Source organism: Dromaius novaehollandiae, chromosome 1 (genome assembly GCF_036370855.1).
Source record: "Dromaius novaehollandiae isolate bDroNov1 chromosome 1, bDroNov1.hap1, whole genome shotgun sequence".
Lineage (NCBI taxonomy): Eukaryota > Metazoa > Chordata > Aves > Casuariiformes > Dromaiidae > Dromaius > Dromaius novaehollandiae.
In genome coordinates, this window is record NC_088098.1 from 100,091,205 (window position 1) to 100,118,203 (window position 26,999).

Here is a 26,999-nt window from a genome sequence, read left to right on the forward strand (position 1 = left end):
ACCTCCTTTTTCCAAAGCAAGAAAATAAACTCAATGTCTGTACATTTGTTGCACCAATTAATATAATTTCTAGGGTTTGAGCTGTTGGATGGTGTCCTGTGAGACTGGAAAAAATTGTGTTGAATATTTCTTTTTGATGGAAATCTAGATTTCCAATAGAATAGAAATTTTCATTGCATGTCCTTTATGTACAAGTTACGAGTTCTACAGGACTGTCAGCTGTAGCTTTCTTTTGTATAAAAATACTAATTTTATGTGAAATTACTCAGAAAAAACCACTAATTGTAAGTGATATTAGTATAATATAGTATGATGTATCAATTGCTTGCTGCTGATCAGTGATCTCAATATTTACAGGGATTGAATTTGTGTAATCCAGCTTTTGAATATTTCAGCAGTTTCCAAGTGGTGCATGATACCCTCATAGGCTTATCTTTACGCTCATAATATTAGAACACTTTGACCATTGCTTGAGAATACAATTTTTCCCCCCTATTAAAAATTAAATAGAAATATGTGTGTTGTCTATATTAATATTACAGTTTTAAGCACTACGCATGCCATCTGTGTGAAAACATTGCCTTTTTAGCATAATCTCTGATGGAAACAAAAACTACACGGATATGTATGCACGTGTGTGTGTATGCATACAAAAAAAAAAAAAAAAGATCCTCCCCATTTAAAAGCTTTTGAACCCAGAAGTAAATTTTAACAAAGTTCCACAGAGGAGTAGAGATCTCCAAAGATTTAGGGTTCTAAAAGATTTATGAAAATAGGTAATGAGAGAGGAGAGAGAGAGACCCTATTAATGGTCCCAATATGGAAGAGGCTTTTTTTTGCTCTCACTTTATTAAACATTGGAGTCCATATGGGAGACCAAACATGAGGCATAAATCCATAGGAAACTAGGCTTCATTAATTCTGTTGCTCGTGGTGTGGCTTGTTTGTTTACCTCTTTTTAATGTAATTGCCTGGCAAAGGTCGGGGGGGGGGTGAAGCAGGGGGGTATTGTCAGCTGATTGCTACTCTGTCAGTGAAATGTTGAATGTTATATGCACTGCCTATCTGAATGTGAGATTCCTATCACAATGATCCTCTTGTTTGGAAAGGGAATTGACTGTATAAATAGCAGAGGGCAGAAAGGTTGTGTGTACACAGAAATGCATACAGTTTTCTGTTACTGCTCAGCAAGGTGTGATAAAGGTGACATTTTTTTGCTGGCTGGAAAAATCTTACTGATTACTAAAAAACAGTAAATGAGAGGAGGGTCAGTTTTCAGTATTACAACAAACATCATTTTCATGTAGAACTTAAATGATGATTCTGCAGTGGCTTGCATGAAGGTCTCACAGGTAGTAAAAAGCAATTACCCTGACAAGAAAAATATCATACTTTTTTATTAGTTTAGAAATAAGCAATGATTTGACTAGTCTGTCCAGCAAGTCTGGGATATGCTAGCACACGGAGAAGTGTTCATGAGGTTTCAAAGTCAATTCATCCAGGTTTTTTTTTCTTGACAATATATTTCCAGTCTGTGTTCTCGAGTGCACAATCATTATGTGGTTTAAGGTATGTTCTGTATAGGTGCTATCAGAATTATTTTATGTTTAAGGATGGTTGGATATGATCTGAAATGGTGCTTGTATCAAATCATGCCAAGTAGGACAGGCCAAACTTCTTAAAAGAAAGTAAAGCTGTAAATAAATATTAGTAGACCATTGCCTGGGATTGTTCGAGGAGACTCAGGGAGTTTTCTGCCTATATTCAAACAAAAAGAATTGAACTCCATCTTTAGCAATTTTATAGACATTTGTAGCAGCACAACGCTGAAAGATACAACTTGCTTAGTTTATTGGAATTGTGCATTTGCATAGGAGACCACAAGGCCACCCAAAAGGCTCATTCTCTGTGGGCCCTTTCTGTGTATTGTAAATCACAAAGTAGCCTTCAATCTCTTAAAACAAACTTCAGATTTTTTTATGTAAATGATAAAAGCCACAAAAACTAAAGTATGCCACAGGAAGGGTGAAATGAGTGATTATCTTTAGTTCTATCCTAGATTCCCACATTAGCAAGAAACTTGTTAGTGAGACTGCTCATGGCATCCTAGGAAATGGGCTACAGGTGTTCTGTAAAGAAAAGGGAAAATAACAATCCAGTCGTCCAGCCGTCCCTCTAGATCTGTCCTGGAAAAAAATTCCTTTGTACCCAACTTTGTCGATCAGTATAACCTGGGCATATGCATTAGACCCGCTGGCTGGGTGCCTCAGAAAGTTATTCCTGACATTGATAGTTTCCAAAGAAGGTTAAAAGAATTTAAAGTGAAGGAAAGAACACTTTCCAAAAGCCAAATTACGTCTTTGCAAGGGAATAGTGCTGTGACACCCCTCTTAGATGTTTCAAAAATGCTGAAGATGCCCAAAGGCCTTAGAGTAATGAGACATAAGTATTGTGTGATAATGTGAATTCAGAAATGGTGGTCACAGCTCCTGTCTTTCCTTTTCAACATCAGCAACAAATCCAGCACCCAAAGGATCATATCACAGCCTGCAATTTCCAGCTCCAGGATCATGCTGTCATAAAAGCCCTGACAATTTTATAAGCATCTTTCATAAAATAATTTGGGTTTATTGTCTTTATGAGAATGTTTGGAAGATGATCCTGGAGCTTCATTCCTGTAATATTTAGAAACCATCTCCTAATTCCCAGTTTAAACTTGCTCAGGACTCATAAATAACTCAGGATTTATTCAGGACTAGTAAATGTGCATTTGATCTGTGTTAGTACTGATTTGAAGGAAGTGCCAAGAGGGACACATTCTAAGTGTAATGCACCATGGGCCAGATTTACCCAAGTGTATATATTTAGAATAACTGTTTTGGAAAAGCAGGCTTATTCTTGATTGTTTATGCATGCAGCTGAGACAATGATGAGGTTTGGGTCCCACCAGTGTCTGTGATTTTAAATGGTACAAGTGCAGATCTCTTATACAGTTGTATCATCATCTCAACTAATCTTTGTCAAGTTCTCAGTCTAACTCCCATGAGCACCTCTCTTATTTGAAATTGCACAGTGCCAGTTCCTTCCTTTTTGCTCAGCTAACCTTTTCTAGATCTCTTCTAACTCCTAGAACTCTGTAGACTCTACAGTCTCTTTGTCTCCGTGTGACAGCTTCTCTTTCATCTGTTTGCATATTCCTCTGGTATCTTCTGGTTTGTTCTCCACCTATCTGGAGCAGTTAAGCTTAACCCATTCCCATTTTCTCTCAGCAAAGCCACAAAAAGACAAAATCTTCTATGAGCAAAGGGATTAGCCTCAGAAATAAGTCTATTTTCTGACTTCCAGGTGGGTTTCCTGGTAACTAAGTTGGGATAGCTCTCTTGCCCCTTGCATTACGTCCTTGCTCTTGCACAGATACTGTCACTTGCATGAGTCCATGATGCGCTGTTTAGGAGAGGTGATTCAACAGAAATGACACCTTCCCTCCGGCCCCATGTTAGTTTTCCTTTGACAGGGAACTAGTTCTGGGATGCTGAAGGTGGGAGGAAGACAGGCTGAGACTACAGCAGGCTGGACTTGATGTGTAATGTGACAAAGGAGCATGTCTGTACCATCTGCTTTCCCTATTTAATAGAGTCAATATCTGCCTTACACCTGAACTTTTCTTCCAGCACAGCTCATATTTCTATTGCATTATTCCCATTGTGTTTCACTGTCTCATCTCTGGTTTGGCTGAATTATTCTTGCCTTCTCAATCTCTTATTAGTTACTATAGCTCCCACCTTTTGACCTGTTTAAGTCCTAGCTGTCCAGGTTCCTGCATGCTCAGAATGTTGGTCTTGTCTTCCTATACCCCAAGAAATAAAACTGGACTTTAATTACAAAGTGGAAACTTCAGACTCTTCTTTTGGCTCTTTTTTTTTTTTTTTTTTTTCTGGCAGATCAGAATTGTGCTCATACTCTATTATCTTAGATACTTTTTGATGCTAATTTTTTCTCATGTCTATACATCCTTCTTTCCTAAACACCTTCTCTGCAGCTTTTATTTTGAGGAGTATCTTTATTGCATCTTCTCAGTCCCTCCCCTTTGCTTTTCTTTGAAATTTGAAAGTAACCTTTCCCCTATTCCCATTTATTTTCCTGTTCCTTTACATTTTAACTTTCAGCTGGTTCTGTTATTTCACTTAACTATTTGGGAATATAGGTCAGAAAGATGACAGTATAAAGTGAAATCGTACCGGCTATTCTACTACTGAATAGGCTATGTGACAATATGTCACAGGAAGTTTTTTTTCCATTTTCACTTAGCTTCTTAATAGCCAACACATTTCAGTGACAATGCCTACTTATAAAGATAAATTATAAATTTTATCCTCTAAGTAAATATAATAACTATTTAGAGCTGAAAAGAAATTATGTTAGGGAGGAATAGTTTTGTTTGGATAGTATGTGGTATTTTGTTTTTAAAAAAGCAGAGTACTAGTGCAGCATGAAGGGGGTTTTAAAAGAGCAGTATTGGAATAAGAACAGGAGATACTAGATCGACATGACCTTTGCATTAAAGAGACAATGCCTAATCTCCCTTTGATCTGAAGTAAGGCATGAGTTTAGCACCTTGCAGTATGAAGCCTTATGATCACATGTGTTTAGAGCAGGCTTGGGCTGAGAAGTCCCTTACAAATGATGCATCAAAAAGACAGGATGCCATGTATACATAATTTTTTACAGGGATTTACAGTGCAAATGACTATGCCAGCCTTCATCTGAGCCCCTGAAATCAACACAAGAACATTTGGCAGTACTGATTAATAAGAAAATTCTCACAATTTTATTATGCAGTATGCATGTTATTTTTTTCCCCTCTCAAAATTCTAGTCCCTGGAGTAAGGACCTCACTCTGATTTTTAGAGAAAGTTATTTCATTGCTTTTATAACTTTAGAAGACAGAATTACAAGCACAAAAATAAAAATGAGAACAACTCAAAATGCTGGTGTTTCAGAAACCTCACTTAAAGGAAAAAAACTCATGGGGCATAGGAAGGAAATTGTCTTGTTGATTTTCTTCTTAGTCTGGTTTAGAATTAAGATCACTTGGGGATGGCAGTACTGTATCTTACTGTGAAAAACTACAATGTATGAGTAATGTAAATTAAAATCATAGTACTGCTTGTTTTTAATTTGATCATAATTATTGAAGTCATCTGCTTGAATCTGGTGCATGTTCCAATCTGGACACTAATTGTAGTTTGATTGGGTTATTTTAGCTTAACTCTAAAGCGTTCGCTGCAGTCTTGGCAGTTTTGTAACACGCTATTTTGGTCAAACTAGCACTGGGTATGAGATTGCTCCTTGCATTCAGTGATGTTTCAGCGTTAAATGATAGGCTTGAAATTTTTAGTCAAGTGGGCTGATATGGCAATCTGGAATAGTTTCCAAGCAGCTTGGTCTTCATTACAAATTAAGGAAGTGATAATTGCTTGTTGCAAGCTTTAAGTAAAGAACATGGTGGTGGGGCTAACTTTATCATACAATTTATATATCAGCATTCAAGCACCTGTGTAAGCATGCCACATCAGAAGGCTAGGTAAAAAAACTGCAGCAAAATAACATTAATTTCTGCAAGTTCCTGATTTTTGTATGGTGAACTGATTAGAAATTATGTGGAAGGGATAAGAAGTAGATCATTTATAAATCAGTGTGAACTGATTTAAATGTCTATAACATTATGTTTCATAATCTTACTTGGTTTCATAAGAGATTTCTTAATTCATCTTTTAAAAAGTTCCTGTCTTTCTGGTTAAATTCCAGGAGTTGTGGATAAAGAGGATTAACTGTACTTGACTGGACACAAAAACTGGCTAATTTATATCTGGTTTTAATCTCATCCCATCAAAACATGGTGCATACATAGGTAGTCTTTATTTTAGTTCAAATGGTTTATTTCTGTTTAACTTTTTCTAATCGGAATAGCTGAACTAATTGAACTTTGTAACTGAATTTTTGAATAGTTCGGGTAATAGGGGTAGTTAAATAGGTATACCCAACTCCATGGGAGGCAACTATGGTAGTCTGAATAGCTTTTAGGAGTAAAGTAGACTATTGGCTCAGGGGCTATACTAGTGCATGGATGCCAGTGAGAGGAGAGTCTTCCACTGAGTTTTGGGAACTCAGCAGAGGCTGGGAGCCAGGACCTGCTGCCCCTTCTGTAGGCAAGATCTTGCCCTTGTGAGGGGCTGTGGTGCCCAGCTCTCCAGTGGCTGTATGCTCCAGTGTAGTAGCTTTCGCTCAGAAAGTCCTTGTAGTACTAGCTTTCTGTGGCAATATAGCATATTATGGCTTGCTGCAGCATTTTAACAGCTGTATACACATGTAAAGACTGCAATTTTAACTCTGCTGAACTAGTCAGGGAGAAAGAAAACTTGTGTATAGTCAGATCTGTAAAGTGAACTGAAATAAACTTTGCTTAAACTAAAACAAGAATATTTATACTGGTTTTATATACTGGTTTAATAACCTAATTTAAAATTGCATCATCGACAGTACCTGGGCAGTTGCATTGTGCAGACCAGCTCTTAGTCATACCAAAATTTCCCTGAGTCGGTGGGTTGGGACTGAGTAGTCTCAGATTTTATTCTGTTGTGGCCACCTTTTTATTTATTTCTTTCCTTGAGAATACATGTCTTGCAATGCCAGGGAACTGCAAAATCAGTTAACGCTTCTGCACCTCAGTTTCTTTGTCTGTAAAGCAGGAATAATATTTTCCTCTCCTGCTAATGTTTGCTCTGCATGTTAGTAAGATCCCTCAATAAAAGGTGCTTATGTAAAATGAATAATTACTAGCCTGAGGTCTTAAATATGGCATTGATGGGACTAGATCTTTGAGGGAGGATGTTTTTCTGGAGAAAGGTTGTCATCTTCCCCCAAGAGTGGGAGTGATTCCTCAGAATATACTTAATTCTGTCCCCTTCACATCTCATTCTAATATTTGTAACATGCAGTAGCTCTGTTTTAAGTTCTCCTGCTTCCCAGCTGCACTACATCTGGTTGCTACCAAGGCATAGAGTTTGGGTTTTTTTGTAAAGGCTATGTATATGGGTGACAATAAAGCAAAGGTTGCTCTAGCTGCTGTGTTACAGTATGCTCTATTAGGATACACTTCATTATCACAATAGAGTTTGCCTTTTTGGTTTGTATAATTCAATTTGAAGCCTAGAACAGAAGAAAAAGAGAAAGCCCAGGGACAATCTTACCAATGTAGTATCGATACCTGATGGGAGGATTTACAGAAAATGAAGCCAGACTGTTCTTTGTAGTGCCAGGTGAAAGGCCAAGGGCAATGGGCACAAATTGAAATATAGGAAATACTGTTTAAACATAAGAAAAAACTTCTTTACTCTAAGGGTGGTTGAACACTGGAGCAAGTTGCTCAGAGAGGTTGTGGAGTCTCCATTTGTTCAAATACTCAAAGCCCAACTGGACACTATCCTGGGCAACCTGCTCTAGTTGACCTGTTGAGCAGGGGGGTTGGACTAGATGATCTCCAGAGGTCCCTTCCAGCCTTCATGATGCTGTGATTCTGTAAGAGGTATAATCAGGTAATCGTTTTAATTATGTGTTTTAAAAGTCTCTCATGGAGGGGCTCCTCATTTTGTAGTGTAAAATTCAGAATATAGAACAGCCACGTTTTCCATGTAGAGAAGTTGAAGAACTGACACATAGTGAATGTAGTAGTATTCTAGATGCATTTTGGTGATGCTGGTACTGTGTTAAAACTTTTGTAGTGCTTTCATGGATTAACAGTGTTAATATTCAGGGTTCAAGCACCTATTTGCCAAGTTCAGTTTGCCCTTGTTACTCAGTAGAAACACTTGTATGGTTGTCTGTCCTGGGATTGGGGGAATGGTTACTCTAGTCTCATGCTTAGATTGTCCAAGGCGAGGATAATCTATATAAAGCACAACCACAGGCTAGACAAGCCCTCTGTAAATTAGAACATAAGTATGCATTTGCTACATCCAGTATAACAAAGCTTCTGAAAAGCTACCTTCCCTACTTTCTGTAGAGATCAGAGGAAGCCTAAAGTAGCAGACAGAGCCACAGGATATGATCACTAGCACATCGTGTTTAGAGGAGCACACTACTCTGAACTGCATTAGGGAAATATCCAAAGATGCTAAGGCACAGTTCCTCAATCCATATACTCATCAGAAACATTGGAATGACTCTAATGTCATAACACAGAAATATAGCTATTTATAATTCTTTGCTATTTGTTCACTATTCTTAATTATTTTAAAAACAAAAAAAGGGGTCATAGTCATCCATTCAGGGAGAAAGCCAAAAAGGATGTCTTAAGTCACCTGGTTGCGTATGGTGAAGGACTATCAGTAAATGTTTATTTTAAATTTAAATTTAAATTTAGAGGCCCCCCCCCCCCATGCGATTGGCAAATATTCCTGTCCAGTGAGTGTGATTTCAGAAATTGGGATTGGTCCATGAGTAATTCACAAACGGGAAACCTGTTCCTTCTCTGTCCCGGTCAAGTAAGTTTGTCAGATAACGTATCCAAAACAAATGAGAATATGTTCTTCAGAAACAGTGGTCTTTGCCAATATACTTTACAGAAGAACTGAGTAACCAAAGTAACTAAGGGAAATTGGTGATAATTTTTAGTAACTTTGGAAACTGGGCTGAGCTTGACTTTGTTCTGAGGACATATATCACAAACAAAATCAGCTGTCATGCCTTGAATAAATTTAAAGCTGTAACATTTTCTTGTGACCATATGGAATATTGGCAGTGGACTACTTTTTTTTTTTTTTTTTTTTTTTTTTTGGTAACATTTTAAATCTTGTTTAATCTTTGAACTGCAAGGGGAATCTGACAGTGAAAATATGTTTTGTCCTAGTGAGGCATCACTTACATTTGAGGTGAGGGTACTTGTAATAGAGGTATGTTGGGATCATGATCAAAAAGACAGCACTGCACGTACCTTGCAGTTTTTAATAACACAGAGTGACTGTAGCATCTCTTTTATGCCATCTTGAGGTAAACTGGTAAATACTGACTTCCTAATGGTGAATTCTGTGTTCATTTAAGATGTTCATATGTTTTAATGGAAAAAGGCAAGTGCAAGTTCAGCGAGACTTTAGTGTCCAGCTTACAGTGATGTTCTTCAGTGTGAGATCAGACCATTTGTGATTATTGTTTTTTTTCACAGCTCGTCTCTAAATGTGATTTTTTAATTGGTATGATTGCTAATCTTAAAATCTTTCCTTTTTTTTTTTCTCTCTATAGTGGGAAGAGATTAGTGGTGTTGATGAGCATTATACTCCAATCAGAACTTACCAGGTGTGCAATGTTATGGACCACAGTCAAAACAATTGGCTGAGAACAAACTGGATTCCACGCAATTCAGCTCAGAAGATATATGTGGAGCTCAAGTTTACCCTGAGGGACTGTAATAGTATTCCTCTAGTTTTGGGCACTTGCAAAGAGACCTTCAATCTGTATTACATGGAATCTGATGATGATCATTTGGTAAAGTTCAGAGAGCATCAGTTTACAAAAATTGACACCATTGCGGCTGACGAGAGTTTCACCCAAATGGATCTTGGGGACCGGATTCTCAAGCTGAATACAGAAGTCCGTGAGGTGGGGCCTGTCAGCAGGAAAGGCTTTTACTTGGCTTTCCAAGATGTAGGTGCATGCGTTGCCTTAGTCTCAGTGCGAGTGTACTTCAAAAAGTGCCCTTTCACTGTAAAGAACCTTGCCATGTTTCCCGATACGGTACCCATGGACTCCCAGTCACTAGTGGAAGTGCGAGGTTCTTGTGTCAATCATTCCAAGGAGGAAGAGCCACCCAAGATGTATTGCAGTACAGAAGGAGAATGGCTAGTGCCCATAGGGAAGTGCTTGTGTAATGCTGGCTATGAAGAAAGAGGCTTTGCGTGCCAAGGTAACAATGCCCTTCATGTTCACAGTTCAGATATTAACAGGGGTTTCACTTTATGTCCCTACTCCGTGTATTGGGTCATGTTAATTTTTCGCAAATTCGTGAGAGAGATAAATTAGATCATAAAGTTGCCATGAAATGGGGTTTATTTGCTGTATGTAAATAATGTAATTTGATTTTAAAAATATTTGATAAGGTTGAGTAATTGATTTTTAGTTAATATAGTGTGTAGCGAATCTAGTCTCTCTCACTACTCTTTGATTTCTTTTCAGTAGACTGCATGTTTCTCAAATGCATTGTTTGTGTCAAAATATTTGAAATTTTATGTGCGTTTTTTAACTTTGTGGCTTGACATGTAAGTACTTAATACTTGCTACTGAGCTATGTTGATTAGCTGGGATTGGTCAGATAAAACAGGTAGCATTGTTTCAGTCCCTAAATGCAGATATGTTTGGAAAGTGAATATTGAATTTTTAAATTGCATTTTGCTGAATTGCTAATGTATGTGACTCAAAACCATTTCCAACGAACTTGTGGTTTCTGCAAACTGTGGTTATGTGAATGCTCCCAAGAACAGACTCCATCAGGAATGCTGACATTTTCCAGAAACAGGTCTTTTAAACATTAGGAAATTCATATGAAAAACACATTATATTTATCCAACTTTAATATTAAGCCAAATGATGAGGGTCTATATTGTGCTTCTTACATAAGTACATTTTGGTTTTTTGTGCTAACTGAATCTTTAGCCTCTTTTCACAGAGGGGCCTGAAAGGGTGCTGGTAGGGTTGAAGGGCCTCTTGTTAAAATAAATAAATAAATAGATTTATTTATTTTATATATATCTGGAAATACCACTGTTGGAAGGAGTAGTATTTGAGATATTTACTGTAGTTTGCATGGGGTTGTGTGTGTGTGCATGTGCCTGTACATATATGCACAAGAACAGAAATTGAAAAGTTGGTAATAACTTCACTATTCTGCAACTAGCTGAGAGAGCCTATTCCTTTTCATCGGTCCTACAGCAGTCTTTATGTAAGACATGAGTCCTTGGGAGCTGCTAGGAGCCCACTGAACCAGAGTAGTATAGCCAAGTAGTTGTGAAACCTGTTGCTCTAATTAAGGTGACCTTTTCTTGGACTATGCCAGGGAAGAGTTGGGAGGAAAGGGGTAAGAATGTGTTTCATTTGGTTGTTGGTTTTAAGTGAATTTTAAATTGTTTTTCCCCACAAAATGAATGAACCAGGGAGATCAGTCTTTGATGTTTTTCTGCAGTTAGCTACAGCTACTAAGAAAAAAAAATAAATTGTTCTGTTCGGCGCAGAAACCAGGAGAGGATATTTTATTGTTCAGAAATGCTTTATGTAGGGCTTTCTATAGCTACACTTCAAAATGCTAAGATGTTGGTGATATTCTTCTAACCACTTGCTAATTATAGAGCCCATCCCCTGTTAAATGATTGAAAGCTGATGGTTTAGTATTTCAGTTACACTTGAGCACAACAAGACAAGCACTCCAGAAAGTGTCAGAATAAAACAGAGCAAACAAAAGTTAAGCATTTTATTAAAAACAGATTCTCAGATGCTTAGATAGGCAAGGCATTTTCTACTCAGTTCAGCAGAGGTTAGGAGTAAGTGCACATACATGTATGAGTATATTTGAGGGCATGTTATGAGGACATAAAATCATACTGTCATTTCTTTGCATTCGGTTTTTGACTTCAACTCCATCTGTTGATCAAAGGAGTAATGTATGATGAAACTATTAACAATAGGGACAGGTCTTTCAGGTTTATTCTGATTTAACATATAATGTGTAAATAACTTTTATTGGAAGCCATATTTATCAAATATTTTCAGTGTGGTATGATTGAAGTGTCACTGTAAAAGCTGTAACACAAAATCTCATAGTTGTTGGCATCAGTAACTCAGCAGGAGTTGGAAGGCGCAGAAAAAGAGCTCAGTTTTTCCTCATATGTTTTGACCTCAGGCTTAGGGCTGCTCTTTTGTTCTTTGTTTCCTTCTCTCCCCCTCTTGCTCTCTCTCTTTTAGGGTTTGAGTATGGGGTTTTTGTTTGTTTGTCAGCAAAAAAACAATAGAATCAGGTTTATAGAGTTTGAAGAAGTTCCAAAATGGTGTTACGGGCACAGGCGGGAATGAGGGCATAATTGAGAATAAATTTGTTCTTCAGTTGAAGTTTGAAAAAGTAATAACAAATAGAAATTCTTACCTTCTCAGTACTTGGAAGTTTTTAACAACTCTAGTGTTTGTCACTATTTGATCCTACGTTCAGACTGTTTTTGTTCCCTCCCACTCCGCATAGTACCTGTTTTCAGATACAGTGTCATTTTGCATTGGCAGGAGCTAACTGACTGTTTAAATGAAGGACCCTTATGGTATAAGATCAATCTATTTAAATTTCTCTGAGAACAGCTTCTCTTGGTATGGGGGAAAAATATTAAGGCTCAGTCATGCCCTCAAATTACATAGTTTGTGCTGCTTTCCATGTGTGCTTCTAAAATCACTTTCCTTTTTCTGTGTAACCAGGAAAAGAGGACATAAGGCTCTAACCTTTTTTGTTACTGGTGCGATACAAACATACCATGTTTGCATCTATGTTCTGAAAAGCCGAGATTGGTCTGCTGGGTTTACTCAGCATCTTGGGTCTTTGGAATATTGTTGTACTGTTCTTGGTTGTATGAGTACAACAGTATGCTACTTGAATGTCAGTCAGTTAAATAATCAAGGACCCATTTTGCTGTGACCCTCTTTGTCCTTATTATTATGAGTATATGGAGGAGTGCCTCACCTTGATGAATTTTGGTCTTTAAAATCTACTTGAGGTTAACTGCTGAAGATTTAAACTCTGATCTAGCAAAGACTTTTGCACCTGTTTAGTATTTTGCAGGGAGTAGCTTTATATACAAGGTTGTTCCATTGCCTGAATAAGCTTAATTCAAAGTATACAGTCTTTGCAGTATTTGGGTCCAACGCAAATTATGGAAGAATCTCAGCAACAGAGGTACTTAGTACAAATCTACACTGCAGTGATGTAGTTTCAGAGTTGGTTTTCTTAGCACAGATTTGTTGAGTGTTTTGAATTTACTAGGGCTTTTCTCCAACTATAGACTGACTTGAAGAAAGATTGCCAGTTTCATTTTGGGTCTCTGTGATGATTCTCTGAGATTTCCTTAGGCACAAATTGACTTCCCGTCATTTATTTTACTGCAGCTCTGGACTTGGTGTAATCTGCAGTATCAGAGTTGAGAGAAATTTATTGCACATCTCCTACAGCATATTGTGAAGTATGGGAAGTTCTTCACATATAAGAAGAAACTGTTATGAATAGCTTAAGTGTCCTTGTCCAGTCCCTGAAACTACAGAACAATTTCTTGTTTTCTTATTGCTTTATCTAGTCCACCCAAAATATCGCTAGTTAGCTGGCTTTCTCTGCTTACTGCATGAAACTATTTTAAACTAATTAGTCTTACGTTTAGAAAGCTCTTAATGCTATTCTTTCTACTATTTTTGCTTTTTAATTTTACATTCCACTTTTTCTACTCTTCTTGTGTCTTGCATTTTCAAAATTTCTTTGTGCTTTCAAATATTTATGGTCAGCTTCTTTTTTCCTACTTGTCCAGTTGTTTCAGTACAGTTGTTACAAGAAATATTTGAAAAGGAATTTAATAAATTAATCCTTTCTGTTTTCCATTTGTATAAGGTTCATGTGTGTATCTCAGTTCTTTCATAAGTTCCTTTACTTGATTTTTATGAAACATATTCAGTAAGCTTTTGATAACTGTAGATTGTTCCATTAAATATTCACAAATAAAGTTTATATCGGAGAGTGTGTTTCAGCAAACTGAATTAACTCACTTTAATAAAAGAACTAAATTTAGTTCCAACAAAGTCCTAGGGAATAATTACGCTGCTCACAACCCTGACATGTCAGAAACAAGTTGAATAGCAGGCAAGGTAAGATACCATGTTGGGGAACATGTCCATAAAGCTGTTGTTTTCTACCTCTTTGGAATTTTTTGGTATTAATTAATATATATATATTTATAAGTTAACTAGATACAGTATATGTTAACCAAAATAAACTTACTGGGAAATATGTACTGTTTATTTCTACAGCTTTGTTACCGTATGCACCGTAGTGATCCTGTCTGTTTAATCTTACTGTAGTACTTCATGATTGAAAAGGGCTTCTTCATCACAATATCTTTTCTAAATTATATCTTCATGCCATCTTGTCCAAACTACATGTTTATAGCATCTTATCTGTCAAAATTACCATTTTCTAACTTGCTTAAATTAGGGCAACAAGCTGGTTAGAACTGCTCTCTAAACCTAATGCTTTCTGGCATTTTTCATCCTCTTCCTCAGTAAACAAGGACAAATGATCTTTCCTATTTGTTCCCCATAGAACAGCCAGAGTGGATCAAATCAAAAGTTTATCTGACTTAATATTCTTTCTCTGACAGTGACTTAAAAGCAGATTCTTAAGGAAAGAATATAAGAAACTGTATAAAGGGCTGCTTTACTGGGTATACCTGTCAGGTTCTGATAATCAACCCTTAAGCAACTTTCTAAGACTTAAGATGTATCCAGTAAGTAAGTTTAGATATAATTGGCAACAGTTACCTGTCACCTGTTAACTCCTGCCTTCCTTTTTTGAATTCATTCATATTTTTAGTATCCATAAGTTTTCATGGCAGTGAATGTGGTAACTTAATAATGTTTCATATGGAAACAATATCCTTTTGCTATGTGTGAACCTTGTGCTTTACATCAATTTGATAAGGCTTTTCTTATCTTTATATAGTGAGAAAATAAAAAAAAAGTTCTCTTTTCAGCTTCTGCATAATAATTTTCTAGATCTCTTTCATATCTAGTATCTCTTTTCCAAATTCTCCTTGTCTCTTAGTGCCTTCTCTATATTTGTCCTTGTTGGACGACAAACTGTTCTGTACCTCCTGGCCATCCTGGTCTCTGTACATATTCAAAGTAAACAATGTGATTTTTATGGAAACAGTGATGAGGCCTGCATGCAATATTTAAGTTGCAAGTACACCAGGAATTTATACAGTGGCATAATGTTTTGGAAAAGCCCAAAGTTCAATAAAAGTGAAGGAGCATTCACATCACCTGCCTAGTAAGTGATTTGTATGTGGAGAAGCTAGGTGTAATTTTTTTTTGAAATATACAGAGAGGAAATAGACCTCATGATGTGAAGGTTGGTTAGTTGGGGTAAAAGTATCAAAATAAAAGGGAAAATGTAGGGCAAATGTTAGAAAAAAATGTCTTTACTGTTAGTTCTGTAATAATCTGGAAAACTCCTGGGAGAAATAATGGAAGCCTCATTTCTGAAGATGTTTTTAAAAAAATGCAGTAATCACATGATAGAGGAAATCCTGCACTGGCAGAGTTGGACTAATAAATTCTTCCATCCCAAAAGCATCTATTTTGTTGTTGGTTTATTTCATGCGCTTCAGAAAGCTTAGCTGGACGTGGAGGATGGTATTTTATAGGATGATATATTTAATTAGCAAACATACAGCAGGCAATTGTATATCCATGTGGGAATACAAGTGAGCATTAACGTGCTTTTGAACGCTTTCAAGAGGTGACCCTTTAGACCAAAAAAGGCTTTCTCTCTCCAACTGTCAAATGGAAAATTAAATTGTGGGCCTGAAAAGAATGATTTGCTAAGTACAGAATTACATTTTCTGCATGCTAGCATTTCAAGGTGTAGTCTAAAATTTTAGTTGCTGGAATTGAGTAAGGCTGAATTATTGTCATGGTTTTCTCTGCATTTCACTATTCAAATTGCTTAGGACTTTTTTTTTTTAAGGATTTTTTTTGTTGTGAATTTCTGGTGTAATAATGTGTAATAAAAATTTGAGTTTTAACCACAAGTGACTGGCACATTTTCTGTAACAAAACTAGAAGAAAAAAGGATTTCATCCAACAGTCCTTCCCTATGTGTATAATTCTTACCAATTAAAAGGATTGAATTGAAGGAAAAGGGAGTAGAGGGTGAGGGTGAGAGAGGTAAAGTTCATCCACTGTGCCTGCTTATTGCAAAAATGACTTCACAAAGTTTACGCTAACTCTAAATTATTCAACTCTTACATGGTAAGGGTATCCCAAATCATATTTCTCTCTCTCAGTTCCTGGAAATATGAAAAGAATGCCATCTGTGGCTGCTAAATCTGAACCATCTCATTCACTGCTTAATTCTTTTAGTAGAATGAGTGCTGTATTTGAGGTAAGAATGTGTACAACGTTAATACTCGTGATGGAAAACATACCTCTCCATTTCTTTTTTCTTTTTGCTTTAATTAATTATTTGGTCTCTGCATAAGTAACTGTACTTTTTACCTGCTTTTACTGCTTATACCAGTAGATAAAAGATAACTATTTATGTGCAAAGTGGAAAAGGTTCTGTGAGGAAGTATTTAACTTTGTGCAAATGAAAACAGCAAAAACACACGTGCTTGCTGCAACTGTGAAGGCAATAACTTTTTCCGTTGGCAATAGCTGAGTGACTTAAGACAGGTTGTTTATACTTCTGAAGTGCGTGATTGTTACTGTTAGACTCTATATAGGAAACTTATGTTAAATAAAATGTAGGAGCTGATCATGTGAAGATCAAGAGGGATACCTTTTACATGAAATGTCAAAAAGCTGTGAATCCCCCCCCCCTTTCTTTTTAGCAGAGATTTGAGGTGTATTCTTTTCCTTACATTTGAAATATGCTTTGGATTTTAAAAGGGAAGAGATACTTTTTTTTTTTTTTTTAAGGGAATCTTTATCTTCTAAGCTAGTAAACTAAAATGACAGCAGCTATAAATTATGGATCACTTTATTTGTAAAATATTCATTGTTTTCATTTGGTTCAGATTCTGTAAGTACAGAAACAGAGCACACAATAAAAGATTTAACTTTGTGCTTAGAATTTATTTAACTCTTATGAAAGTTATCTTAGTGATAGTCAGATGATTTTCACATGGGCAGAATTATTCTGCACTAAATTCTTTGGAAACATTGTAGCCAATGTTTTGTAGCCAAATTGTTACAAATTTGGAAAATATTCTGGTTTGTACATTGTAAACAGTAGGTTCAAAATGAAAATTTTTAAGGCAGAATTGCTTGGGCATAACACTGTAGTTTGTTAACGAATTTGTCACATGTCCTAGGAACAAGCAAAAATTACGAAGAAACTTTCTGAAATTATTAGAAAAGAGAGATTTATTGATATGATGCTATACAGATTCCCAAGTCAGCAAAGGGGTATTATTTCAGTGCTCTGTGAGAAGAACCTGTACTAAATCCCTTGTAGATTGTGATAGAAATATGTATACAAACATGATTAGAAGTATTTCTATTAATTTTTTCATGTTAAGTGACTAAATGGGAACTTAATACTAGTGTTCTTTAAAAAACTTTCTAATATTTTTCCCCAAGTTATTTAATGCTGCAGCGTCAACATATTACATGATTAGGTAATTCAGAACTGGATTTTCAGAATGTATTTGAAAGTAGCAGGGAAATGGAAATGTCTGCTCAGAAAAGGAATTATTAGCAGAAGTGCAAATGACTTTCAAAATGCAACTTAAAATGACAGAGCTACACTGTATGTTTATTCTAGCGTGATCTATTATCAGCATAGAGATGGTGCTTTCTGTGCCTGAGAATTCATTCCACAATGCGCTTTTTTGGCATTTCCTTCCTTGTCCTCCTCACGCGCTTTTAAAGCAAAAAGTAAAAACATGAAAGCGGTAGAATATACTGGGTATAGACCCACACTCCCCACATTTTAACAAGTATGTGTGAGAAGTTTCCATCCTGTTTTTAACATGGAAATTTATTCCTGAATTTTGTGGTTCTTATATGTTCAAAACCACTACTCTTGAATTTTTGTACAGGATTTTACTGCAAATATCTTATGAGTGTCTATCATAGAGAATCTTAAGGGATCGTGCTGGCATTTCATTAACCTTTTCATTTTAATGGCTTTGCTTCTTTGGAGGTTTTCAGAAGATTAAAAATTAAATTAATAGAATCACCCCGAACATGTTTTTGCCTGTACTATCTTTGGTGACTTTGAGTATAAGCTTAGTTCAGAGTTAAACAAAGATTGCATTGTCAGTGTGAATTCAATGAACACACATTTTCTTCCGTCGGTTTCTTTGCCACTTGTGTCTGTGTATAGAGTTATTTGTCAATCCCTTATTAGTTCCAGAATGGAACTTAAAAGGCTAATAAGGGTTTGCATTACAACTGACATCTGGTACTAGACTTTAATAGAGAGCAGTTGTAGTGAGAACTGTAAGTTTTGATAATGTTTGATGAAAATGCTCTTAAAGAAAGAACCATCTTGAAAGATGAGTATGAGAAGACAAGAATCATATACACGTCTGCTGCTCCTGAGCATGAAGCACAGGATGTTGTCAAAGCATGCTGTTGGCAGACACCTAAATAACCAGTAATTGATATCAGCCTTTATTGAAACATTTATGACTGCAGAGGAAGTATCAGAATTGACTGTTGCTTTGGATTACAAATTGAATAACAGCAGTTGTGTTCATAATGTGTCGTTTTCTTGCATTTGAAGTTGCATTTGTTGACTGTTTTTTTTCTTGATAGCATAGTTTGATCTTTAATAACTTAGACTTCGCACACTTTTTATGAAGAAGCAGGATTAGAAGTTCATTGCCTAGGATTTGTTTATAGCTTTAGTTTTAAGTACCTGTCTGCAGTGGATACCTTGACAATTGGTGGGTCTGGAGTGCTAAAGCAGAAATAGACTTAAACAAGGACAAATTCTTTGTAGGTCAAAGAGGCAAAGTATTTCACTGTCATGAATCTGTGGGTTCAGTGGTTGTCTACTGTAAGGTTAAAATTTGATGTGATAATTTAGAACAGCTGCTCTTTGACAGAAAAATTCACTTTCAGCAAGGGAAGAAAAAAACATATGGTAAAAGTTGACAGTATGCCAACCCTGAATAACTGCAGAAGTGATACAGGACAGTTCTCTTCAGCGATACGGTTGAAGTAATACTTTTTTACTTGCCATTGGTATTTACAGCCTTTATGTTTTGTTGAATCATACCTTATCCCTTGATACTTCTTCTGTAGTTATATTAAAATAATATTTTTATTTGTTGACAATGGTGATTGAGTGGCAGAGATGGGTTGGTGCTTTTAAAAAAGTATTTAACTACGTAAACAGAGTATTTAAACATTCACTTAAGTAACATGGCCTTTATGCACATGGTTAAATTCTATTAAATTGAGCATGAGTAAAATGAAAGTTCATTAATTTCATCATTTACTATGTCCAGCCTAGGCAGCGGTGGTCAGCCCATGTGTAGGAGTAAGGCTGTCATCAGGAGTTTAAAATCTTAGGAAGAAGTCATTTGTTCTTCAGTTTGGAGGAATCCTTTTGCACAAAAAATAGTTCTAGGCAAAGTTATAAATGCTCTTTTCCCTTTGGTTTGGCATAGATTTTTAACGGGAGGAGAATAACAGGAGAAATTACTGTTGAATACCCAGCTCTTAGCTCCAAAAAATGCCAATAAACAAGCAACCAAACCCCAGCACCACCACCCTCTAAGGATGCATTTTGTTTGTTTGTTTTCCACAATATATGTAATGGGAATATGTAGCACAATGTTGTGTAGGGAAGAAAATAAAGCATCTTTCATTCTGTCAGGGGAAAAAAAAGAAAATCTTTAAGTTGATTATTATAAATCAGTAAGACATGTTGAAGAGGTCGTCTGTTATCCAGCTGAAGTAAGAAGAGACATAAAGTTTAGCTAACGTTATTTAAAAGTCAGAAATCAAACTTGTTCTTTGATGTTTTTGCAACCTCATATAGAGTTCATTTATACAAGGTTTGGCCTAACTCGAACAGTCCCTTAATCTCTATAGAGCTAATTCTAAGATTTAAGTATGAACATGTAAAACTGTTTTATTTATGAACATTTTCTGTGGCTATTTTTAATGTTATATTATTTCTAAGAGGCCATAAGATAATAAATAAGAATTGTTGCTTTGCTTTCATATTGAATGGCATAATGTAGTCATCATTACTATACAACGAAATGCAAGCATAATTATTAAATATTACGTAGATTCAATTTACCAGAGACATCTCCAGCTGCTGTAGTATTCTTTAGGTTACAAAACAACTTGAATTCTCTGAAGGTTTAAGAGGTTTTTTTTTTTTTTTTTTTTTTTTTTTTTTTTTTTGGTAATGTGATCCTAATACTGAAGTGACAGGTATGAGCAGTCATTTTAACAAGCTGCTCTTCAAGTGTGTTCTAGGAATTTCCAGATTTTGCTCCCATAAGAGTCATGTGGAAAACTAAAGCAGGGCTATGTAATTGTGACTTGAAGTGAAGTCAAGGTGTATTAACCATGAACCTGAGAGCACTGTTCCAGCTATAAAACTGGCATTCATTTTGAAAAAAATTAAGGTGGGTAGGAAGCAGGACATATTGGCAGAAGAAAAGATTCAGGAATCTCAGTTTACCACAGCTAAAGAACTTTCTGTTTCATGAATTAGTAGACTATTCATTAGGCTGCCTTTTAATTTTTTTCATTTTTATTCTTTTTTTAAATACAGTGTGTAACCTCACTGACTTTAGGGCCAAATTTGACTGTGAAGATGGGGTGCCTCATGTTCAACACAGCTCATATGCCTATGTATTTGTTAGCACAGGGGATAGAATTACAGACAAATTACTACTTGTGCCTGACATTTAATAAGCAATAATCGTCTTATTTCTTATGCTGTGTGAGAGGATGAACTAGTGGTGGAATTAACTGTAAAAGGGAAATTGGCTTCCATATCTTTTCACTAACTACAGCAGATGGTGGAAGAAACAGAACTAAGCACATTTTGTTAAAAGGGTCAGAGGAGGAAAGAGAAGAGGAGGAGAAAGAAGAGCGGAGGGGAAAACTTACTGTGGTAAGTAAAATATACCTGTATAATTGCTTTATTGAAACCTAAATACTGCAGTTAATACTCTTAAGCCACACACAAAAAAGTTCTAAAATATATATAGAAAGTAAGAGACTTATGAGAAGAGAAAGGATACTTATTTGAGTTCAGACAGGAGTGTGATTTAACGGTGTCTTTAAAGGATGGTGAGTATCTCCATGTGATTCTGTTCTGTGCCTAACTGCTTAAAAAAAAAAAAAGAAAAAAATCGTGGTGACAGTTTTAAGTCTGTGTTTGGGTATATGGGCACTTCAAGTAGGTCTCATATGTAACTGGTCCGCATATAGTGATAGTAAAGTTACAATAATGAATGTGTTACAATAATACAGATTTAAAACTTACCCAAACTGTAGTTAACTGAATCACATCTCTTCTAGCCCAATGAATATTGTCTAAATGAGGTTGCGGTCAAGAAAAGTAGTATCATTTTCTCCTGGACTTTTACCTATGAAGAAGGTGTTGCACAAAAGCTGTTTTTGTTTCCCTTCTAATGTCCTGTCCAAAATTTTAAGCATGTTTTCTTGTTGTTTCTTTATGTTGCTGAGTTTCTGAGAGTGCTGAGTATCTGGCAGTGTCTCAGAAATTATGGAAATGACTTCAAAGTTGAAGGGCTGCGTCCTGTCCTGAAATCAGTGGACCATTTTTTCCTGGTGCAGAGATTTGAAGGGCCTTCTGTTTGGTGGACTAATGAGAAAGCACTATTAACCCTACTCTGTGGAGTACTAACAGAGGGACATGAGATTAACCACTTGCCAGTGATCATATATGTATAGTTTCCCATTGTAAGGAAGGCAGTGGAGCTGAGGTATGGTTCAGAGGTACAGTTTATCATCTGCATCCCTTGGGAAGAACTACTTCATACCATGTATATATGCAAACAGCTTCTGTGGCTTGGGAGGAGGTGTATGTGGAGTCTGGCTATGGCAGAACAAGTCCTGATTCTTCCAGGTTCTGCGCTAAGCACTTACAGCAGTGAAGAGGATATCAGCTGATGAATCTCTGACATGGTTTGAGGAAGAAGATAAGAGGTTTTAGGGCCAAACTAGTTTCCATTCACCCATGCACTGCACCAGTGCTACTGTTCCATTCTAATCCATAGTGAATCAGAAATGTAATTCTAGTATAAATTATATTAATTTTCACTCAATTAGATTCCTAGTTTTGCTTTCGATTTACTTCTGCAGTGTGATAGCAAGCTAATCTTTTACTCACAATCACTTGCCTGAACAAGTCGATGCTGCTGTTCCCTCCAAAAGTTAAATACTATTTTTTTAATTGAAAAACATAACAAACCCCCAAATCCATCATAACAGCAGGTGTTCAAGCACAAGACTGTTTAACATAGAGCTTGTTTAAACATGGATTAAGGGCTTCTTTGGAAGTACATTGTTTTCCTGTGCAATAATTAGTTTCTAGGGCCAGTCTGATGTTGTTTAAATTGCTGCCTTAAAACCCAGGCATGCCAACTATCCCAAATTCTTTTATAATTAGGGATTACCTTATAGCTTGTCAGTTATCCATCTGTTGGGAGACTTCCTTGTCTATGTTGGAACTATAGCAGTCAAGCTGTTACCTCACACGTACATGGTTGCATCTGATCCACAGATTGCATGTCCACCAGGTTGAAACAGTCATCCAGGGTATAGTTTGCTTTTTTTTATATGACACAAAATATTCTAGTATACTAGTATAATTTAAGCATGTATGTCCGTGATTACATATATGGTGTTGCAGGTATGATCTCTCTACAAGAGAAAATAGTTCCAGGTTATAATTCTCTCAGAAAGATAGAAGGAGGGGAAAAAGCATATTGTTTCAGATTATTTTTCATAAATTATTGTTTGTTTGCAGTCTATTTATATTATTTTCATATCAAGCTTTAGGAGTTCCACTGTCTGGAAGGACTTTTTTCTACTGAAATGTATAGTTTGACTTTTGAGTTGCTACCCCTTTCATTTTCCTCTGAAGCATTGGATTGGGCATGGCTAGCAATCAGCTGTAGCTAGGGGACACTGGTGTTCTTCCAGTGTTGATTTCTCTCAAGTACCTTGGATGCCATGCTCTGCTTCCCTGCTGTAGATTAAGCTTTTTGCTAGATCAGATGTTTTGGGGTGGGAAGGGGATTTTTCCCCAGGTCACTTTGGTGAAATCTATCAAAAGTTTGTTGTCATTCGCACCCCCCCTTCCCAACCACACGTGAAAAGGAGCTTATATATTCATCTGGTACATCTGGTTTCTTAGGATCACGTAGGGCTTCTTTCAAAAAAATCTTTGCTATTACTTTGACCCAGGACTTTGGAAATGCCCTTCGCATCTCAGAGATGCTGTGTTTGGATATAGTTGTGGCTTTTGGTCTTTTATTATAGATTGTAAATCTGTTTGGGGGTATGGCAGCCTGTTTTGTGGTGCTCAGTGATGTGTTGTGTTGATTTGCTGTGGACTATTTCTGTGAGTTGAAAGTCTGGCCTGTTGTATACAAGAAGACCTGATTTGAAAACAAACCAACCAAACAAAAAATAAAACATTGCATAGCGTCTCAGCAACCAACTTAGAAACATGTACTCTTTTTGAATAACAGTCATGTCCTTCAGAAATCTGAGGGAGTTTCTAGTTGGTGAAGAGGAAAATATACTATTCCTTCCTTCCTGTTGTAAGTATGAAGAAATCTGGAGTCAGACGAGTTTGTCTTTGGCATACTGCAGGCTCTTGAGTACAACATGCTATCATTCACACAAGGTACTATTAAGAGTTTCTTTTATGTCATGTTAAAAACATTCTAAGAGGCAAGATGGCTGAGATTTTGTATAGAAATGGAGAAATTATATGAAAACAGATATTTATAGAGCTATAAAACATTTTATAGAATCCCACTGGAACATCATCAAGAGCATGGTTGCAAGGCTTTAAAAAGTCTTTAAAACCAAAAAACCAAAAACAAAATAAAGAAAACATTCATAACTTCCAGTAAAAAGTTTCCTGAGAAAACAAAGAGGCCTGTTCATTCAGGAGGAGGAGTTCTACTAAGGGGAAACCGGTAAAATGACCAGTGGCTCTCTGGCTACTTTTTTCTGAGGAGTGGGGCCAAGTGTGGAGAAGGCGGGAGGAAGGCGTAGCTACAATATAAGCAGCATGCCTTGCCTTCTGCATTAGCAGCTATTCCTAACATCAAAGCACTGGGTTTTTTTTTCTTTGTTGTTGTTGACATGACTTCTTACTTCTCCTTCCCATGCTGTGATGGGCCCGCAGACCTTTGCACAGGCTACTTTTTTATCCTTGTCTGCTGTGTTGCTGTTTTGGTAAAAGAGAGTGGGTGGGGAGAGAAAGCCAGCTTTCTCTTCTCAAACAGCTGGCAGGCCTTTTGACTGAGGATTGATGTTCATTGCTGGTTCTCAGTAGGAGTTAGTGGAACCTGTGACTGAGACAGATGATTGCACGTTGGAGTCTGTCAGCTGAAAAAGGCAGCAGCCTAGATGAGGAGGAATGCTTTCCTCATCAGCAAAGCTTGCATTCATGTTCTCTAAAGGCGGGGAAGGGGGGAACAGTCGCCTACCGGAGTACACTGTTTTTGTCTTCACATTTTGCATGCCAAGTCTCTGACTGCATATAGGGCTTGCTCTTGCTGTCTTTGAAATTAATTGCAAAGTTCCCATTGATTTGATGGGAATGAGCCAAGCATTTCGAACAGTAAGAAATTCTTGGACAGATGAGAATTTGTGCGGCTTTTTAATAAAATGTTATTCCTTTGAAATAGCAGCAAATCTCTGCGCAGTTAAGGAAAGCACTACAATAAATTAGTGAATAAACTTCCCATTGTTTTTGTGAAATACCTTACAAAACAGATCATTAAGTCTGCAGAATTAGGAATGATCCAGTTGTTCAGTCAGCTTTCTCTGTGGAGATCTTTTGCTCTGTCAGGTTTTTCAAAACCTCTTTGTATTGTATTGTAGTTTAAATTACGAAGCAGTTGGAATGCTAATAATACTAGTAAGGTGATATTCTTGTAGATTGCAGTTGGCTAGCCCCTATAACTAACATGACCACAAACTTGTAAACATTTCAGTGAAGTGCATGACATTTGTGTTATGCTGTTTTAAGTGCATATATTATGCAGTTAAGACAGAAACAATTGGCCATGTGATTTTACTAATACATGGAATCCAACTTTCAAATGATCAATTTAATAAACAGATACACAGTTGAGGAGATTTTTTAGCAAATATCCCATCTGAAAATAGTTTTTTACAGATATACCAGCAGCTGAGCTTCACCAGCACAAATACTTACAAAAACCACTTATGAGTGGGATGTAACTTGGTCTAGCTGAAATTTACATTAGAATGTAGCTGGCTATATGTAGACTGTTTATTTTCACAGCACTAGTAATTCAGGGCACAATTCTGCCAGCATTATCTATACTGAGTAAATCTGAGGAATTTAATGGAACATTTGTAGATCAAGGCTTTTTTCAAAATTATTTATTATCAGTTCCAAAAATATATTGCCAGTTGCCCACATATACCTTGTTACAGAGGAATTATGATACTCTGAAGCCTTTGTTTTTATTGCTCTTATATTTGTATTTGACGGAGTCCTTTTGACCACAGTTTCGTTATAGCTAGAGTTGTGTATAGCTGTGTATAGCTAGACCTTCAACTTGCAATATATTGAAGCAGTTTGCCACTGTCATACCCTTTTCTTATAATTTTAGAAATGTGCATAAATTACTGTATTCATAGAACTGAACTTCTGGGATGCCTGAAGCCTCTGGGTCCAGTGTTCTGGTTCAGTTAAGTTCCTTTCAATGCCTTAAAAGAAAAAGTGGCCTTTTTTCCCCCATTTGTCTTGACATATATTTTTCTCTCTCTCATCCCCATACATATATCTATGTACAGATACATACACATACATAGCTGTATCCTAGAAACAGATGAACTGAAAGGCTGGTCTTTAATCATTTTGCATGTCTCAAGAGAGTAACTTATAAAATGAGGACAGAGAGATTTATTTGAAAACATATGGAAACCATGGGGGTGAAGCCTGAAGAGACTACTTGTCCCAGCATGTGCCGCTCTATCTTAATCTGAACAGAAACTGTTGGGACCGGGCCAGATGCCCCCGTGCTGGGACTGGCAGTCTTCATGAGCTGAGCTTGAGAGTGACCGTCAGACATATTTGGCCCACAGGCCACTGCTGCCATATAATATATTGCCCTGTCTGTAATGCCAAGTAGCAAAACTTCCAATAGAAGAATCATGTCTAATACAAGGTGTGTTAAAAGGTAATTAATGAGTATTCCTCATTTCATTTAATAGCACATAGTACTAATGCAAAAAGAAACCAGAGTTATGTGAATTTAATTGGATTGACAAAGAGAGACAAACTGTCACATAAACTATAATTGCTTGCTTTAAATAAGGAAGGTCTGACTTAAAACTTTATTTTAATGACGTGGCTATCAAGAAATATGTAGTCAAAAGGAATCAAAACTTCGTGGAAATCAAGAATTAGCATTATTTAAATCCCCCAACAGCTTTAGTGTCTGCAACCAAAAAAGAATGATTTGTTTGCTAGGTTTAGTCATAACCATGATTCAGTTACTCTTTGTAATAGCTGTTTTAGCCTTTTTTACCCTGAGGAAAGCTCATAATTTAGTATAGAGCACTGCTTAAAAATAATTATTCAAATGGGGCAATAAATTATTAAAATCTGAATGGGTGGCTTTTATTAATATTTTATAGTTCATATTTTCTCAACTTTGTTCACAAACATTATATATTATGAGAGCTGAAACACTCTCTTTTTAAGTCTCAGTTTCTCCCTCTATAGTTTTGAAATACAAATTATTTCCTTCAGATGACAGTTTCTGGTAGAATTAATGGATTTAAGAATCAGCTGAACTGCTTTCTCTGTAGTTTTGTCTCCTCAAGTGCTGTGACATTTTTAAGATGGCAGCAGTCACAAAACTCTGGCATGTCGTCCTCTAGGGCAGCGTGTTGAAGGAGCCTGTAGAGAGAACAGTGATCAGAAT

The 26,999-nt window shown here is 36.5% G+C and overlaps 1 protein-coding gene across 4 annotated transcripts in view; it reads left to right on the forward strand.

The window, feature by feature from the left end:
* The window catches only part of EPHA3 (EPH receptor A3), a 233,655-nt gene that overhangs the window by 69,754 nt on the left and 136,902 nt on the right, over positions 1-26,999 (forward strand). For all 4 annotated transcript variants that reach the window (XM_064522258.1, XM_064522262.1, XM_064522272.1 and 1 more), the window contains one exon: positions 9,298-9,958. In XM_064522258.1, the coding sequence (XP_064378328.1) occupies positions 9,298-9,958 (661 nt within the window). The remainder of the gene's footprint in view (positions 1-9,297; positions 9,959-26,999) is intronic.